This window comes from Rhododendron vialii, chromosome 3a (assembly GCF_030253575.1).
Source record: "Rhododendron vialii isolate Sample 1 chromosome 3a, ASM3025357v1".
Taxonomy (NCBI): Eukaryota; Viridiplantae; Streptophyta; class Magnoliopsida; order Ericales; family Ericaceae; genus Rhododendron; species Rhododendron vialii.
Window position 1 is genome coordinate 8,766,318 of NC_080559.1, and position 17,052 is coordinate 8,783,369.

A 17,052-nucleotide genomic window follows, 5' to 3' on the forward strand; every position below is an offset into this window, starting at 1 on the left:
CACATGGTACAATTAACCTAAGTTATACTAACTTTCAAGCAAGTTAGATGGCGCAAAACGATACACTTTTTTTCTCATTCCTTATTAATCTGTTCCTTGTTTCTCCTTCTTTGCACGGTTTTGAATTCAACTCGTTTTATTCACCTTTGTTGTCGGAATCGGATAAGTAACAATACGGATCAATGCATTTTCGGCTGGATTCTATATCTATCCACCAATGTGCCAATTCTAGCCTTTCAACGGGTCCAAGGGAACAGTTAAATTGCACAAATAACGAATACCAACACCATCCACGAGAAACTACACCACTTGTGAATGTGCAACTGTGCAGAATACTTACACATGCCAGCGCTATAATTTCCAAAGTGAATCCAGAAACAGCAAATGGAGAAAAGGCAAAAAAAAACCGACGACTAATTCACTCCAAGCTTATATAGCAGTAATAGAGTACCAAAGCTAGTTGGGCATGATAATGAATGGCATGCTGGAATCACTTCCACTTTTTGAACTTCATGAACTTTCCCCCATGCTTTCCAAACATTCCGTGCTTACCGTGCTTGAACTTTCCGTGCTTAAACTTTCCGTGGTGATGACCGGAGAAACCCCCATGCCCAAGATGATGGGAACCATGGGACAGCTGGTGAGCCCCATAAGCAGCAGCTGCAGCAGCAGCACCCCCAGCTATCAGTGCACCCATACCAGGTCCATGCCCTGCAGATTTTATTAACCAAAGAATTACTAGATGTAGAACAAATGATAGCATACAATTTATTAACAAGACCAACAGATATGGCAGAGATACGGAATGGCCACAAGGAATGAGTTCGATAATTAGATGGGAAGTAAAGACAATCCTCAATTGGACCTCCTGCTTTCCTTGGTGCCAAATTTAATGATTAGAATATGGTTTCTGCTTTGGATCAGAACCTCTCACGGTCTCATCACCTGATACATCTACTCTAAAGTCCTCGACAATATTAGTTTCCATGTTCTGGGTTCAAAAATCTTGGATTACCATACATTTGGAAGTTCTAGTAGCTCCTAGTTTGCTCTGCGTACTATACATTTGTTGCAGGTGGATAATGAATATTCGACGATTAGGTGTTAGATGACTAAAAGCTCTACATTACGAATTTCGGAACGAAAAAACAAGTAGATCACACACAATTGGTTATTGGAAAACCCTTTGCAGGTCTCCCATAATGCACAAAATATAGGATGGTGCTCTACTATATGGCATTCAAGTTTTTGCATTCATACATTCCGTTCTTAACTTTCATAGTTCTCACATTATCAAATGGTGGTCATGTTCACGATTCACACGCTCCGGTTCTGAACTTTTCTGTTTTTTACCATTATTTTCCTATCCAGAGAATGATCAAGAACCAGAGAAGATAAGAGAACACGTAGTGTATCTGAAATTTTTAGTTGGACATCTTCCGGGAGTAAATATTTAGTGGTATTGAAGTTTATTACTCAGTACTTACTACTCCAAAAAAAGAAAAAGAAAAAAGTTCACTACATAACTTATGTAACATAACTACGTATAAAACCTTCATATGTACTGTAAAATGGATTATGATACGTTGTGAACACTTGTAAACACAATTTATCCAATACAAAAAAGAAGTTTGTTAACAAAGTAGACTCTTTTGCAGTGTCCACGTGTCTGTGACATGAGAATTAGAGGAATCCGACAGTCATCCCAATACCGGTACCCTGCCTTTGTCCATGTAAAATACATTAACTATATAAGACGATTCAAATATCAAGACAGAGCAAGAAAGGCCTACAATGAAGTCTGTAACTTATGATGGGGAGGACTACCTACCAAAAAGCGGGCACACAATGTCAAATTGACGTCGAAGTACAACAAAGTGAATTGAAAATACCTGAATGATGCGAAGCAGATGGACCAGGATATCCTGCAGGTGGGTATCCACCTGGGGGAGGATATGGTGACGACGGATAACCACCTTGGGGAGGATATGGTGCTGATGGATATCCACCGGGGGGAGGATATCCCGCTGGCGGGTATCCGCCATGAGGAGGATATCCGGCATTAGGAGGATATGCAGCCGGTGGGTAGCCTTGAGGGGGATTTCCTTGAGAGGGATATCCTGGAGGAGGAGGATAAGCGCCATGAGATGGAGGATAGTGTCCAGCAGCATATCCAGCAAGATGAGAGAAAAGTCCTTTATCATTAGACTCGTCCCGATCATCATTTCCACCTCCCATTTTTCTTCAACTGGAAGTAGATGAACTGAAAATGTCGATAAAGGACACCAGGATATAAAATTAGGAGAAAAAGAATGGCAAGTATAGCTATAAATACTACTCATTCCCCACATTTACGTCTGCCCTCCCTCGATAGATTTTTTTGGATACAAAAAATTGTAAAAACATATCCAATACTTGCTTCCCACTGATAGAAATTAACATTATCAAATAGAAACAAAAGGTTACCATAATTTACAAGTGAAAACCCCCAACCTCCATATGTATTTTCAGGAAGACACATGCCTTTGCAATTAAGAATCATAAAATTTATCACATATTTTTCCACTTGAAACAAAATTCCAATTTGTTGGGCCTTAAGCTTGTCTGTATGGATTTCAGAAGTTGTGAACTAAAACAAAGTTGTGAAATGGGAACCGTAGTTTATTTGAAATTCAGTTGCAGTAAACCAAACCAAAGTCCAGACACGGGAATCCCTAATCTGAATTTTCTTACATATGATTCTTCTCTTGTATCGAACAGTGCAGATTAATTAGAACTATCATACGACCATAGATGAACTACCACCAATCAACCGACATGTTGTACAAGTTAACATATGATCTAGCCAAAGCTTACTCCTATATGTCTAGTGTCTAGTATCTACTAATTCCATATAGTTTAGTTTCCTTTCAGGATACGAGGTAAGTATTTATAAGTTTCTTCTTTTCCTTTTTCTCCGTTGAGAAACTAAGTGAATGCATAAAGCTTGAAGTTGAGTAAGATTATCGAACTCCTGATACATTTTTGGTTGCAAATACCTGCAGAAGAGGTTTCTTTATGCATGTTTGTTTAGAATCTTAGAAACAACCACATGCAAATACTTACTATGCATCAATTTGATGATTGAAAATACACAAACACATCAACCAAAATAGGAACCAAATTAGATGCATGTAAGAGTGCAAGGCTAAAACACACGCACGAGGCACGCTGAAGAACTATTTGGTATAATCCTCACAAAGAAAAACAACTTTCTCTTTGGAAAAAGGGAGAGGTCTTTGGTGGGTTTTTTTTTATAACAACTCCCTCTAAACAAGTTATATCAACAATAACAGAACCCATCTAGTCCCCAATCATTGCGGGTATGGGCGGGAAGGTATGGAGACAGACCAGACATTTGGCAATATATGCACAAAGTGGCTGTATGCTACTATGCTCTCAAAAATACCATTGAAAAAGTGGCTCCCGTAACCAAGGAGCTGAAGAAACACTTTGTTGTAGAACCATGCCCCAAAATCAAAGCAGAAAGGCATCAGAGAAGGCAGGCCTAGAGATCCAAATAATTTTCTGTGCACATTATCATGCTATATCAAAAGAGGATTAAAAAAACGCTATATCAAAAGGAATTTGAAACTCTTCCCCCCCCCCCCCCAAAAAGAAAATGAAACAATCAAAGCAAATCAATAGACACACACATGAAAATAGGTAACATAGTTGATGTCCATAAATTTCGTACGCATTCACAAGTAACGCTAAATCCACCAATATTTTACTAATCACACAATTCGATATACGCGTGCTTTTTCTTCGTTAATAACGCAATGGCTATTTTATTTATTTTTTTGCTCAGCAACAGAATGACTAAATTAACGCAACCAAAAGCTTGAGGATTTGCCTACACGAATATAAAAAAATAAAAAAATAAAAAAAAACGAAAAGCAAATAAACCGGGCATGAAAAAGGTACGAGTGCGATCATCAACGTTGAAGAACATAATCTCATAATGAAATATACTGCAATTTATAACGCTCGAAACAAACGACATGGAAAATTATCCAATTAATTCTCCACGCAAACAACAAACCTAAATTCGAAACGCGTACATACGTATATACATTTGTTCAGACATACAAACGGGGAGAGAGAGACAAAGAGAGAGAGAGAGAGAGAGAGGTTACCGAATGGTAAAGGGTTTCAAATTGTAAGTCTCGTTCGCCGTTGAGGGTTTTGAAACAGATTTGAAAGGGTTTCTTTTTCTACGCTCGATGGTATGTACGATTTAAATAATTTGTAGGTGCAGCCGCAGGCATTGGACACGCTATTTCCATATGTAGGCAACGAGTAAGTACGCACGCGTAGTTCGACACGTTTATCTCAAAGTTTTTTTTTTTTAAATAATTCAAGTGCTTGGGTCAATTTAGCTAAGTTATCTATAAGTTCATCCACAGTGGTATAATCAAAAGTCAAATGTTTTTAAAGTTAATAATGTTAGTGCAAAAGATGGCTCACAATGGTACAATCAAACTTAGCAACATCCTTAGAAATAATCAAATTTTGGGTTTTGGATAACCAAAACTAGCAACATTTTTCAATAATCAAAATTTGTTGACTCCACACTACATAAGTTAACTAGTTCCAAAATTTGTATACGCACGTGTTTCAATTGGTATTTTTTTCTTCTCTTCTTTGCCTACTCTATATTTTATTCACTCCACCCACAAAACTATTTCTCTTTCTTTCCCTCAAAAAGTGAAGCTCATATCTCTCGATCATGTACAATTCAATCCATCATCGCCGAATTAAGGTATTTCACTCTTTTTTTCCATTTCTATTTCTTTCCCCAAAAAATATTCATAATAGGAGAGAAGAAAGTCACTGATTTTTTTTCCAAAATTAAGAGAGGAAATCGATATATTTTTGCCAAAAAAAAAAAAGTAAATGAAGAGAAGTGAATAGCAAGAAACAGAGGAGGAGAGAGAGTGAAATTGTAGTGGACCCTTATTTTGGTTATGGACTAGAAGTGACCATTGTGAAGCTCAACATAGTTAAACTTAACAACCTCTTAATTGAATAACCAAAAGCTGATGTGTCAACTTTTGATTATCTTTTTTTGATTATACCACTGTGGATGGCCTAAGCGGTGTTTTTGATCGTGGAAAATTTATAGATTTGTATTTGAAAATAAGTTGTTGATAGGTTTGTGAGTTGAGAATTACGGTAGCAAAAACAGTTTTTGCTGACAAATTTTAGTAAAAACGAAATGATGAAACTTTTTTGTTAATGAAAACGAGTTAGTAAAATACGTCAAGTTTTTAGTATTTTTTTGTCAGTGAAAACGGGACCTAATTTTGAGAACCCCGTGTGCGTTATGTGATCTTTCTTGGAATATACGCACCATATGACCATACTTTGTGGGTCAAATCTTAATTGTTAAGTTCGGATGAGAAACTTACCTCAGAGCACCACCTAACACACTATAAATAATGTACGTCAGAATCCATTTTCTTATACATACTCCGAAAAATATATCCCGAACATGATTTTTTTTTTTCTAATGCAAGATATTCCGGGCTAACTTTCACGCAATTCGGACTAATCTCTACAATCTCTCTCATAGCCATTTTACACGCTCATGCACGTGAGTAAGATGACCCCAAAAGTTGTTGGCAAAGGAAATCGAACCTGAGACCTTAAGTTAGCTGTTAGGATGGAGTAAACACCTAAGTCCCAACGGGCCAAAACCACTTAGCCAAAAAGTATTTCTTACTGCTAATAAAAGTCTATTAACGGTCATAAATACCTCTAAAAGTCTCTTCGGGATAATTTTGGGTTTTTTTTTTTTTGGTTCCTAACACTTTTGTTATATATAGAATCTAGGTAGGCGTATCAAATCATCTCATGGGCATGGAATAATATTTTTTATTAGGTACCTAAATTTCTAAGATGAAAGGTTGAGATGATCCTTGTCTATACATCCGAATAGAATTCATCGTTTATTTTGTAGAACTTGTCAAGAAGAATATACATGTCAAAAATCAGTTTTATCGAACTTCATCGGTACATGAACGAATCCACGTTTGTGCGAGGTAAAAAATAAAGCAAAAAATGGTTTGAAACTTCAAGAGTTCATTTTTTTTCCTTGCCCAAACACAATTCGTTCTGATATCAAGCAAATTCCGGCCAAACTGATTTTTCGTTCAAATATTCTTCTCAATGAATTCTACAAAGTCAATTTGGATCATTTTTTCGGATGCGGAATTATCCCAAAAAAATTGAAAACTAGAGGGAACTGGACACAAGAAATACTAGACTGGAGCTCAGTCCCAAAACCAGCCCCATGATCCGATGCTTTTATTTCCTCAGCCTCATAAACGTGGGCAATCGGATCAGGTGGGGCTGCTAAAAACAAGATACTCGAGTTCGAGTTCATGTTCGCTTGCCTAACGAAACTCGAACAAATTGGCTTCATTGGGCTTGTAATGTATAAAGAATCAAACTACTCGATATCGACGGCTTATGATTAAAGTTTGTTTGGATTGGTTCATCTTATAAACAAGCTAAGCTCAAACATATTACTGAAGCTCATTAAAGTCTTCAAACCAAACACGATCAATCACATGCTCGGCTCGTTTGGCTCGTATACCACTCCTAAGTGCAGGACAACCAACACTTGCAAAAGGAATCTTATTCCATACCCAGATAGAGTTTTGATTCCCCCCTCTGTTTTCCTTTTTCTTTCTATTGTTTTTGGAAGAATTTTGATGAGAAACACAAACGTCTGTGTTCGGATATTTGGATCTTGGCGAAAAAGAAATAATGCAGGAAAGAATCTATTCATTTCCGTTTTTTTCCTTTGAACATCAATATTCATTTCCTTCACGTCTCTTCATTTTCTCGTCCCTTGGTAAATCACTCGGACCGGGCTCCTCTGCAGATGGACTGAAGAGAGACCTCTGTCATTTTCATGGTAGCCATTTATTTTTGCATTCAACGGTTCAGATTTTAACAAAACTCTTATCGGTTAAAATCTGAACTGTTAAAAACACTTTTTTATGGTTAGAATCATGCGGACAGCACTTTGCAGTCTAACAACATATGCAGAGAAGCCAGATTCAAATCACTCTTTGTATCCATGATCCAAACATACCATAAAACGCTAAAAAAGAACTAAAGAACTAGTGTACAAAAAACTCACATGAGAATCAAGGGCCAGTACAAAAAGACGGGGAAAAAAAATTTCTGAGCATCTCAAACACTCATCAGGCTGGAAACTGAAAGGATTCAATCATCCAAGTAACCTGGGGTTCTCGAATTATAGAGTGAATTTCCACTAAATTTTTGATATTTTTGTTTGTTTTCTCTGAATTTTTAATTTTTTTCACATTTTATTTCATGAATTAATTATCCATCTCGGCGAGAAGAGTTTTAAAAAGTAAAAAATATGATTAAAAGTTAAAAAAAAAAAACGTTACTAAAAACGAAAAGAAACTACTAAAAAGTTGATACTTTGTTCCCATAGTGTCGTCTTACCTGAAATTTTTTTCAACTTCAATATACATTTTTCTACTTTTTTGATTCCTCTGGTCAAGACGAACGAATAATCTCAAAAATTAAGACGAAAAGCTAAACAAAACTTACGAAAAGTAAAAAATAGCCACACACACACACACAAAAACCAGGGCAAAAATTTAGTGGAGGCTGAACTATTCTACTCTAATGATACAACAGGATTGGAGCAAACCAACATGACAAGCTATCTCCGCAAAGAAGCAATGATAAGAAAAGCTGGACGGAGATGTCATATCCGCTTCCGATACAGCCTCCTGTATATTTTTGCGCCTTCGAATTCTGCATGGATCTCTCTCTCCGTCCGTATCCCCATTGGATTACTGAGTAACCATCCCTCGTTGTCACAAAGCACGTCTGCATCGAATTTTTCGACGTGCAGAAGCCCATCTGAAAAGGCGTCGAACTTCTCCCTCATGTCAAGTGCTACTTCAAGCACATCAGACTGTATAAATACCTGTTCGACAACAATTGCACAACTTAGTGTTGTACTTTATGCGTAGAGCCATAGGCATTTCTGTTCAAAATACAACTGATGTTAGAGCTTGAGACAAGCGAGACAAGAATACAAAAGACACTCATATCTTCGCAGAAATATAGAAAGAATACAATCCCTCCAGACAACCGAGACAAGTGTCGAGAGACATAGTGAAGGGGAGAAAAAAGAAGTGAGGTTTCATGTAAAAGACTCATAACAGAGTTTAGCTACGTCATTTTGCTGCAGTCTAGCCAAGCAATATACAGTTCAAACATTAATCTTGGACGGGTGTTGCCGTGTTTTGAGAAAGCAATGTTAGGAAAAGAGACGATTTTGGACACTCACAGTTGACTACAAGTACATTTGAACCAGTTTTAAGTGATTGTCCAAAATAACTAAATTGAAAACACAACCAACTTCTCTCTCTCTTGAGATGTAAAATACGAAGAAAGGAAACCAAATTAAAGAAGACCGAAGGAGAAGAAATAGGGTGCAAGTTTGACAAAAAAACTGGATGTTTTTGTTTTCCCCGTACATGAACTTTGTCTGTCTAAACCAATGCGGTTTGCGTGCCCGTCCAACCCAACTCTGTAAGGGATTGGAGAATCATAATTATCATTCAAGCCAATAAAGTAGTGGTGGCAGTAAGGCAAAGTAATTTCCCCCCCTTTTCTGCAATAAATGGCAACAAGGACAACAAAATCATAAGTCATTCGAGGTCTAATGCTCAACGAGGGACTACATTAGTTACCAAATTCAACTCAACTATTGAGAGGCACAAAGCCCTTTTAGATTGACATGACGGGGAATCATTAGACACTTGAGGCCTATAGTTTAGCTTTATACTCATCATATTCAACAAAACTATTGGATGTGCTACAATCAACCAACCTGTTTTCCATAGAGAGAAATGAAAGGAAATGATTTGAAATCCCAGGATTCATAAAATCACAACCAAAGAAGCTTGCCAACAGAAGTCACAAGTGAAACGACATGCCACAATCTCGAACCCTGTAGGCTCACAGGTTGGATGACACCAATCGTGAGTGGGAATGAATAAGTGACTCCAGATTCTCGTCATTCCTATATTACGAAATTCGAATGGACAGGAATGAAAAATGATACCCGATGACCTATTCAAATCGGAATCACATTCCCGAACTAAACAGGAATCTGATCTTCACCCTCTCCCCATGGCTACGAAACACAGATACGGATATGAGATGCAAATATGATACTAGATGAATGCGGCGATACAGCAAAGTCCAAAAAACAAAGAATGCAGGTAAGAGGATATTTTTTATAACAATACATACATCTACGATTATTCTTGAAATAAGAACAGATTCGCACAAGTGTCAAAACCCCTAGAAGAAAAAGAGAACTTGTTTAAGCGACAGAATGAATGGATTACGTGTGTGCATGAGTTTCGCCGCCTAGCTAAAATACCTGCAAACAACCGGTTGTGAATCACAGGCTCACAGCCATTGGTAATATTTTTCTAATTGATAGGTGGTGCTGATTATTTAATTGGGAAAATAAAACCAAGAAATACGAGGTCAACCCCTCCAATTGGGAGCAAAGATGCATGGGGTTAGTTTGATCATTTGCTCCAGAAGACCTCAATCAAAAGTCTAAATTGTAAGTGCATTGGAACTTGTATAAATGGCTGACAGATGATGTGCGTGGAGCACACTACCGGGCGCCCTGTAGGCGGTCTTTACATTTTCCCAAGAAAAAATATCGCATTTCGCATGATGGATAATATAGATATCAACATATTATTTACCTAAATATAGGATACATTTAGAGATATAATTGTTCTACCTCTAAACGTATCGTATCATAAGAAACATATCGTAGCGAATGAGTCTCGTAAGATGTACTTTAAACACAAGATGTTTTTAGAGTGACATACCAAATCGTAGGATAGGTATATCTATGTATTGTAAAGTTTTTTGACAACCCCACAAATGTCAATCGCTCTAATGAGTAACTGTAAAACCATCCTTATGGCAAAGATAACATATTGACCACAAACCTGTCCTCCTGGCATTAGACAATCTACAATAGATTCCACTAAATGCTTCTGAACAACCCTTCTTTTATGATACTTTTTCTTGAAATGCGGGTCCGGACACTGCAAAAGCATGAAAAGCAACTATGAGTTTTATAAACCAATTGCAAAGACTAACCATTTAAGACAATTCGAGAAAATCCTACATAAATAAATAAACAGTACAAAAAGGTATTGTTCAGTACAAGGACAGGACCCACCAGGATGGAAACTAACACCAAGGGTCCAGGGTATGTGGATACGAGTTCTTTGAAAGAAACCGTGGCATTTGCGAATATGAAATGACTGCATTCAGATACACATCACAATATAGCCATTAAAACTATCTTTTACACACTATTGTCAATTTGAATATTAAACTATTGCAACTTGGAACCATACATATTAGATAAAGCCAGCTCATTTGCCCAGTACTCAGCACGCATGACCAACTGCACAAGGAAAAGAATATGTTACAAGGAAAACTAAGTCTTCACATGATTTAAATGTAAGGGGGAAAGGACCACGCAATTATACATTAACTCCAATCAGAATAATAGTCAAGGCGGTTCAAAGTCACCAAAGGAAATTGTTCCCATACTTTCTGCCGTATTTCGAGTCCCAAATAATTCTTGGGATCCTGACTTCTTTCCAGATTTCTTTTTGCTAGCCACATGAGAAATCTGCCACTACCTGGGATTCTACATGTCATTAGAAGGAAGTCAAGACACAAATTTGCTCTGAGGTAGTTACAGCACAAAATAGATGCCTGGCCTCTTATAATTTAGACATGGATGATACATATTTCAGCTACACACCTGAATTATTACTTGCACCGATGTATGCTCATATCTAGCTAGTGCAATGTGATGATGTAATGCCATTTGAGACAATTTAACACTCTCCTACAGATGTCATCATTGTTACCTATGTATAAATGCACATGGTTAACAACAAATGTTAGTTCTGATTCCAGTCCAACACGAGTCCGTAAGATCAACTCTAGGTACATCACAAGATCTCATCCTCCCTTCCAATTTGCTCCACTTTCTGCTCTGGTTTTTAGATTAGTTCCCTCTTTCTGGAGACTTTACAAGCATTCTGTTCATCTCAGTTCACTCAACCTCTTACATGACAGCAGCGTATTCAAGATATGTATGTAACTATGTATAGTTCAGCCCTCTTCACAAACTTGTACAATTGATGGCACAGAGATAGCCAACTCTATTATCGAGGAAATGAGGATTGGTAACGATTTGGCACCAGATATCTGGAGTGTGGAAAGAGCAGCTGTGAGAAGCGGAAAAGCCATAAAAAATTACAACTTGTTTTGAAGGTTTCCACAGAAAGAGCCCTTGATTTTGTCAAATGGATCACGATTACAGGTACCTGGAAGCATACTGCTGGATCAAAGAAATACAAATCGCTTACATAATATGGTCTAATATCTAAGGTTGTATCTTGATCATGAGCGAATTTGTTGATGTTCCACCCATGAAGTATGGAAAATGCCAAATATTGGGAACTACCCAGGAGAGTTAGGAACATGAACAAGGAGAAGCAAGAACAAATCAAGCGGAGAATCGTTCACATTTTGTCCTTGTTCCACTAGCAACTAGCGATCACAAAGCCCTTAAACCTTTTCGCTCAACCATTACGCCCGCCCGCCAGGCACGGTACCCTTCCTCATATCATCCATCACCCTTTCTTTCATCCCGGCTATTCATGTGAACTCCTGTCCTTTCATAACAAGAGATCCTCAAATGACACTGAGGGAAACAAGTTAGCTACTATCCTCGCGGGAGAACTAGGGTATTGAGTACAAAAAAAGTACCGAGATAAAGATACAGAAGACTTTTAGCTCCGTACTAACCTGGCAGCCTTCAAGTAATACTCCCCCCCAAAACCTAGAGAAAGGAGAAGCACACTATCACTAGAAGCGTTTAACTCAAACTAAAGAAGGTTGACTATACTAGATAAATAGCCTTGTCCTAGACATAATCTCTGGCGTCTCAACAAATATATCTCTCCTTCCGACCTCTAACGGAAGAGGCCTATTCCGCTGTTCTGGACTAGGAACAAGCTTGAAAGATTTTTCTCTCATGGACAAGCTGGCTAGAAGTCCTAGTCAAACACGCAAAGGATTTATGGACTAAAGGAATTTCTTAATTCTCGTTGCTACACACTAGATATAAGTTAGGGGAAATTACAACAAAGAAAAAGAATTACTTAGTACTTCCATAACAAAATTGTATCTATCCGAACAGTACAGATTGTATTTATTTTGGTGTTTATGGGCGCTTTTGTGCCCTAGGGAGCTCTAAGTTCTTATCTTTTAACTTTCTGTGAATGTCAAGCATCTGTCCATGTTCGTCTACTGATATACTGAGCAAAACTTCAACAGCCAACACAGCAATTACTATCTTGCTCTTTCAATCTAACGTCAATGCTAACTTTAAGCCTGACTATGCCCCGAAACTTATAAGAAACTAGGGGAGGACAACAATGAAATATCTTTCTTGTAATGCTTTCCTCAAGAATAAGGAATCCTGCAGTTCAGTACACTCCTCATATGCAACAACAGGACAAACGACATTCGATATATTCAAGTTGCTCTTCTGTGAATACAAGGACAAAAACGTTATATTGCCAATGACAACGCACATATTACAACAACTCAACTAAGAAAAGGTTGAATGGCAATTGCCAGTTCTCCAAATTTGTAAAACTTTCTCCTCTCATATGATAAGCTTGAGAGCTCAACATATAACTATACAGTAGAAGAAAAATAATGTAGAGAGTATCAGTAGCAGTGAGGTTGTATCTACGATTCTTACCACTCCCTACATCCACTACAAGTGGCAACGTTGGGTCCCTGTACACTTCACTCCACTTTGGAACTGGTGCTGGCGCCTGTCCACAATAAAGAAAGCAAACATTTTAAATGATAGAAGCCTCACTATTGACTCATAAAATGGCCGGAGAGAGAGAGATTACCGAGAATGACGCACTGAGAGGGTTAACATGCTGCCGGATTCGAACATGACCCACCTCCTACAACAGAATACGCCTAGTAGCTCAATTCAAATGAAGAAATGAAAAAACCAACTCTCAATCTTTATAAGAAAGCAAACAACTATCAATACCTGGCTACAATAATTGCACAGATGTTCAACTGCATCTTTCTATAGTAGAAAACACTTTATGTTGGTGACCACATTAGAACATGCATGATATTTATCAAAAAACACAACATTAGAACATGCATGATGTCGGTAGGAGGTAGATTCCCACATGAGAAAGAGGTTGAGTTTTGATCAACCACAACAGGTGTGCATAGAAGAGGGACAATCTTCTGTGGGGTGGATCTTTTCCAACTATGCTCCCAAAAGAAAAACATTTGAAAGGAAATGCATGCATGTAGTTATGCCTATATTGTGCGCATTTAATTCAAACACCTTCTGCCATTTCTCCCCTTACAGTTCATGTCTTTTGTGATACAGCTTCTTCCATCTCCCTCCCTCTTTTCTTTTTCAGTCAGCAACAAGAAATCTAAATGCTCTCAATCACAATAGACAACTGTACCTTATGAGGAAATCTAGATAGAATACTCAATCAGAGTTTCCCATTGAAGCCTACTGAGTATCACCAAACCGCTAAACCTGGGGGTAATTTCCCAAGAGAGTGAGCCAGAGAGACAAGGGTTGAAAGTTGAAACTTCATCAAACTCAATGCATGCGTATGGAAGATGCAACTTTTTAATGGGTTGCATTTTCTTTTAATGATTTTTGCTTGCAACCGTTCATGCACTACAAATATGGTCCATTTTCTTGTTCAACTCCTAAGGATGTGCATATTCCATCTCTCTTACTCTAAAAGGTGTACTGATACCCAGTCGCACAACGGTACAAACCATTTGCCTTTGCTCTCTCTTGGGACCAACAAGGGTGCTAAGGCGAGGGGCAGCAGTGCCCCTCAAATGCTTAAAATATACGCTCTAACCCATGCTACTAAATACATTTCCAAGTCACTCCCCTCTGGAGCTTATGTCCCCCTCCATTTTTCCCTTTTGTTAATCAAAATCCCTGAAATTTGACTCTCTGAATATTTGTTCAATTCCAGAATACATTTCACATTAGTTAATGCATTTCATCAATTTTCTTCACACCTTACTTCTTCTCATTTGTTTCTACAAGCCCTGAAGATACAATTATCTGACAAGTACCCTGTTTATGTTGCTAGCGGTATTAGATAGTAACCGGTCAAATGCACATCTGAAATCTTCCTAAGAGCTACAGAACACAATCAGAAATTTCTCAACAGAATTGAAGTTTCATTGTTATATTACCACAAAAAGTTGCTACTATTATTTTCTAGCCGTGATTATTAGTTCCACTTCCAAATTAATTTCTTTGCTCAACCACATATATCCTTACTACAGAAATATGCCATTTGCCTCATTCCTGTTATTCCATAACTGAAAAAATGACAATCAAGACTACCGAATAAAAATTCCATGAAGAAAGACAGAACATAACCCAAACAGAATATATTCAAACACACATGGATCGATAGCAGCGCTCCAGATTTTTGTACAACGGTTACAAAATCGTAAAATAAAAAATTTATACAAAGATCTATAAAAACTAAACATATTTATTTTGTTTGATAATGTATTGGGCCCTAGTTTAGTAAGTTTCGTTGAACTATACCATCTACTAATTCAGAAATCTAAGTGAATTTTCATTTACTCTTGACTACGTAAGCTTCCACACCCATGGAATTCCATTTTTCCATTGCCATCCTCATTTTTTACAATGAAAATAGTATCATCTTCCCGAAAAATGACAAAGGTGTTACACTCATGTTTTGCTATTTCTTCAATCTCTCTCTCTCAAAAAAAATGGCAATTTAGCCATATAATTTGAGTGAATTTTGGCATTGTGGGTGTGGCACCCAATTTGACAAATTTTGCCAAGAAAGGTAGAATGATAGCGCCAACAATATTAAAGAAAAATCACATTGTATGTAAGACAAAATCCAAAAAGCTTCAAGCTGGAGCCGCCAATAATAGACACATCCATGAACGCATAACCACACACACATACTCCCAAAAAAAACAAACCACAACACTACCATTGGATATATGTAAATGTGTATATCTACCTACCTCGGAAAAACTGTCGGAGAGATTGAGGTCGGCGTATTCCAAAGCGACGAGCTGGGGGCTTCTGACTAGTTGTTGTCCCTCACTAGTAGAAGGTACAGAAACAGCAGTGCAGTTGCGGCGATGGGGTTGAGGGATTATTATTGATGGTAATATAGAAGAAGCTGAAAAGTGTTTAAGTTTTCCGATGGGTTGATTGACGAATCGAGACGACGATGCAACGGTAAACAAGGCGTCAAGGGTCTTGGGCACAGCGCAGAGAAAATGGGACACCGTCATTTACGGCAATTGCCCACCTCTCTCTCTCTCTCTCTCTCTGTGTTTCTATGGTTTGGGATAACAATTCTTCTCGCCTGCCTTGATGCCACGATGGTTTGGGTGTCCTGGGTTTTGGCAAGGGTCTTTGTGCCCTACTGTCCTGGGTTTATGGGGGTGCTTGGACTCTCGGGCCCCCCATTTTTTAGGACCTGGGGTGCCCACCACTACAACCCATAGGCCGGCGATCTGACTGTTCATTTCGGTAAAAGAATTACCGGTAGAAACTTCAATGCTTGTGTCAAAATGAGCAGCTAAATCTCATTTTTTTATTACAGTACTGTTAAAAAAAAAAAAAAACTTATTACAGCACATTTTTTGCCTCTTAAATTGTGGTATTTTGAATCCAGAGTGTTTAAGGATTTTGTACATAATACATTTTGCAATATAAATAGTATTTGAGAGTGTAATTATCAAAATAAGTTATGGATTGATTTTCTTTACCATATTTCTGTTGGTTTTTTATTATCGTATCAAATATATATGAATAACCATTTTAGACACTCTCATCATCTCAATTTAAGTGTCCCATATAAAAAATCGTGCATTTTCAAGTTTTTAAAAAATATTATTTTTTTATTTTTACACTGAATTAAAGTACTCAATAAGGTTAATTTAGTGTAAATAAAAATAATATTTGACTCTGCAAGTTTTTCTTCCTGCTCCTTAAAAAGTGAAAATTAAGGGGGCATTTGGTAATCTTTTTGTTTTCAGTTTTTGATTTTTTTTTAAAACTTTTTTGAAAACTAATGAAGAAAACTTGTATGGTAACAAGTTTCTACCTTTTTGTTTTTCATAAACTTTTTTAGAATTTTTTAAACTATGAAAACTACAAAAATAAATATTACCAAACATGTTTCTTATTTTTATTTTTATAAAAATATAAATCTGTTTCTACTTATAGTAGGGGAGAGAAAAAAAACCTGTGAACCCATGGGTCCGATCCAACCCAAAGGGTTTCGGACGGGCTCGAACCACTATTTTCGGTCGGGTATGAGTTGAAATCTGCTGAAAATTTGAGTTACTGGCGGGGTTCGGCTTATTCTGTGCCTGGCTCGACCCGACTTGATATGTATATGTATGTATATATATATAGAGAGAGAGAGTTAGGTTCCGGTGAGGGATCTCTCATTTTATTAAAATGCTGAACTTCCCGTCCCGATTGAATTTCGATGATCCGAGCCGCTCAAAGTTATCAGAACATGATTTTAAGGGTCCCCGTGAGAAATCAGCAAAAAAAATGACCGGAAAGGGCTTCATCCGAGCAGTTTTCATTGAACGGTTCAAAAAAAACTGCTTGGATGACGCCCTTTGTCTCTCATTCTCTCTCTCATGTAAGTTAATTCATTATTTATAATATTTTCTGAGATTATAGTCCTTGAATCCTTCTTTTCTGCTTGATTACAGGTTGGTTTCTTGTGAAATGTGAACGATCTCTTCTTTTTCTCGATCCCATATACTTCTGTTGGC

At 37.5% G+C, this 17,052-nt stretch overlaps 2 protein-coding genes and 1 non-coding gene across 7 annotated transcripts; all 3 read right to left on the reverse strand.

Annotated features, from left to right (window-relative positions):
- Nucleotides 1-242: 242 nt before the first annotated feature.
- On the reverse strand, nucleotides 243-4,343 carry LOC131319528 (glycine-rich protein A3-like). Of its 2 annotated transcripts, none has more exons than XM_058349816.1 (3): nucleotides 4,179-4,343; nucleotides 1,893-2,263; nucleotides 243-711 (listed from the first exon to the last, which is right to left on the reverse strand). In XM_058349816.1, exons 2-3 carry the CDS (start codon nucleotides 2,236-2,238, stop codon nucleotides 491-493), a joined length of 567 nt encoding a protein of 188 aa, XP_058205799.1. In that variant the 5' UTR covers nucleotides 2,239-2,263; nucleotides 4,179-4,343; the 3' UTR covers nucleotides 243-490. The 2 variants fall into 2 exon arrangements, with proteins under 2 accessions (XP_058205799.1, XP_058205798.1); XM_058349815.1 differs by having other exon boundaries at nucleotides 1,893-2,248; nucleotides 4,179-4,310.
- LOC131321493 (small nucleolar RNA snoR100) lies at nucleotides 3,489-3,595 on the reverse strand. Its single transcript, XR_009198537.1, has one exon. It is a non-coding gene; the product is annotated as a small nucleolar RNA snoR100 (small nucleolar RNA).
- A 3,241-nt stretch (nucleotides 4,344-7,584) lies between the features above and the next one.
- Nucleotides 7,585-15,754, reverse strand: LOC131319353 (uncharacterized). 4 transcript variants are annotated; one of them, XM_058349568.1, is made up of 9 exons: nucleotides 15,609-15,754; nucleotides 15,271-15,575; nucleotides 13,098-13,154; nucleotides 12,938-13,013; nucleotides 10,702-10,793; nucleotides 10,503-10,552; nucleotides 10,322-10,406; nucleotides 10,086-10,184; nucleotides 7,585-8,023 (listed from the first exon to the last, which is right to left on the reverse strand). In XM_058349568.1, the coding sequence occupies exons 2-9, from the start codon at nucleotides 15,544-15,546 to the stop codon at nucleotides 7,799-7,801; spliced, it is 960 nt and encodes a 319-aa protein (XP_058205551.1). In that variant the 5' UTR covers nucleotides 15,547-15,575; nucleotides 15,609-15,754; the 3' UTR covers nucleotides 7,585-7,798. The 4 variants fall into 4 exon arrangements, 3 of the variants coding, with proteins under 3 accessions (XP_058205551.1, XP_058205550.1, XP_058205552.1); XR_009197953.1 differs by adding an exon at nucleotides 8,580-8,716 and having other exon boundaries at nucleotides 7,891-8,023; nucleotides 15,271-15,749; XM_058349567.1 differs by having other exon boundaries at nucleotides 15,271-15,742.
- Nucleotides 15,755-17,052: the final 1,298 nt, after the last annotated feature.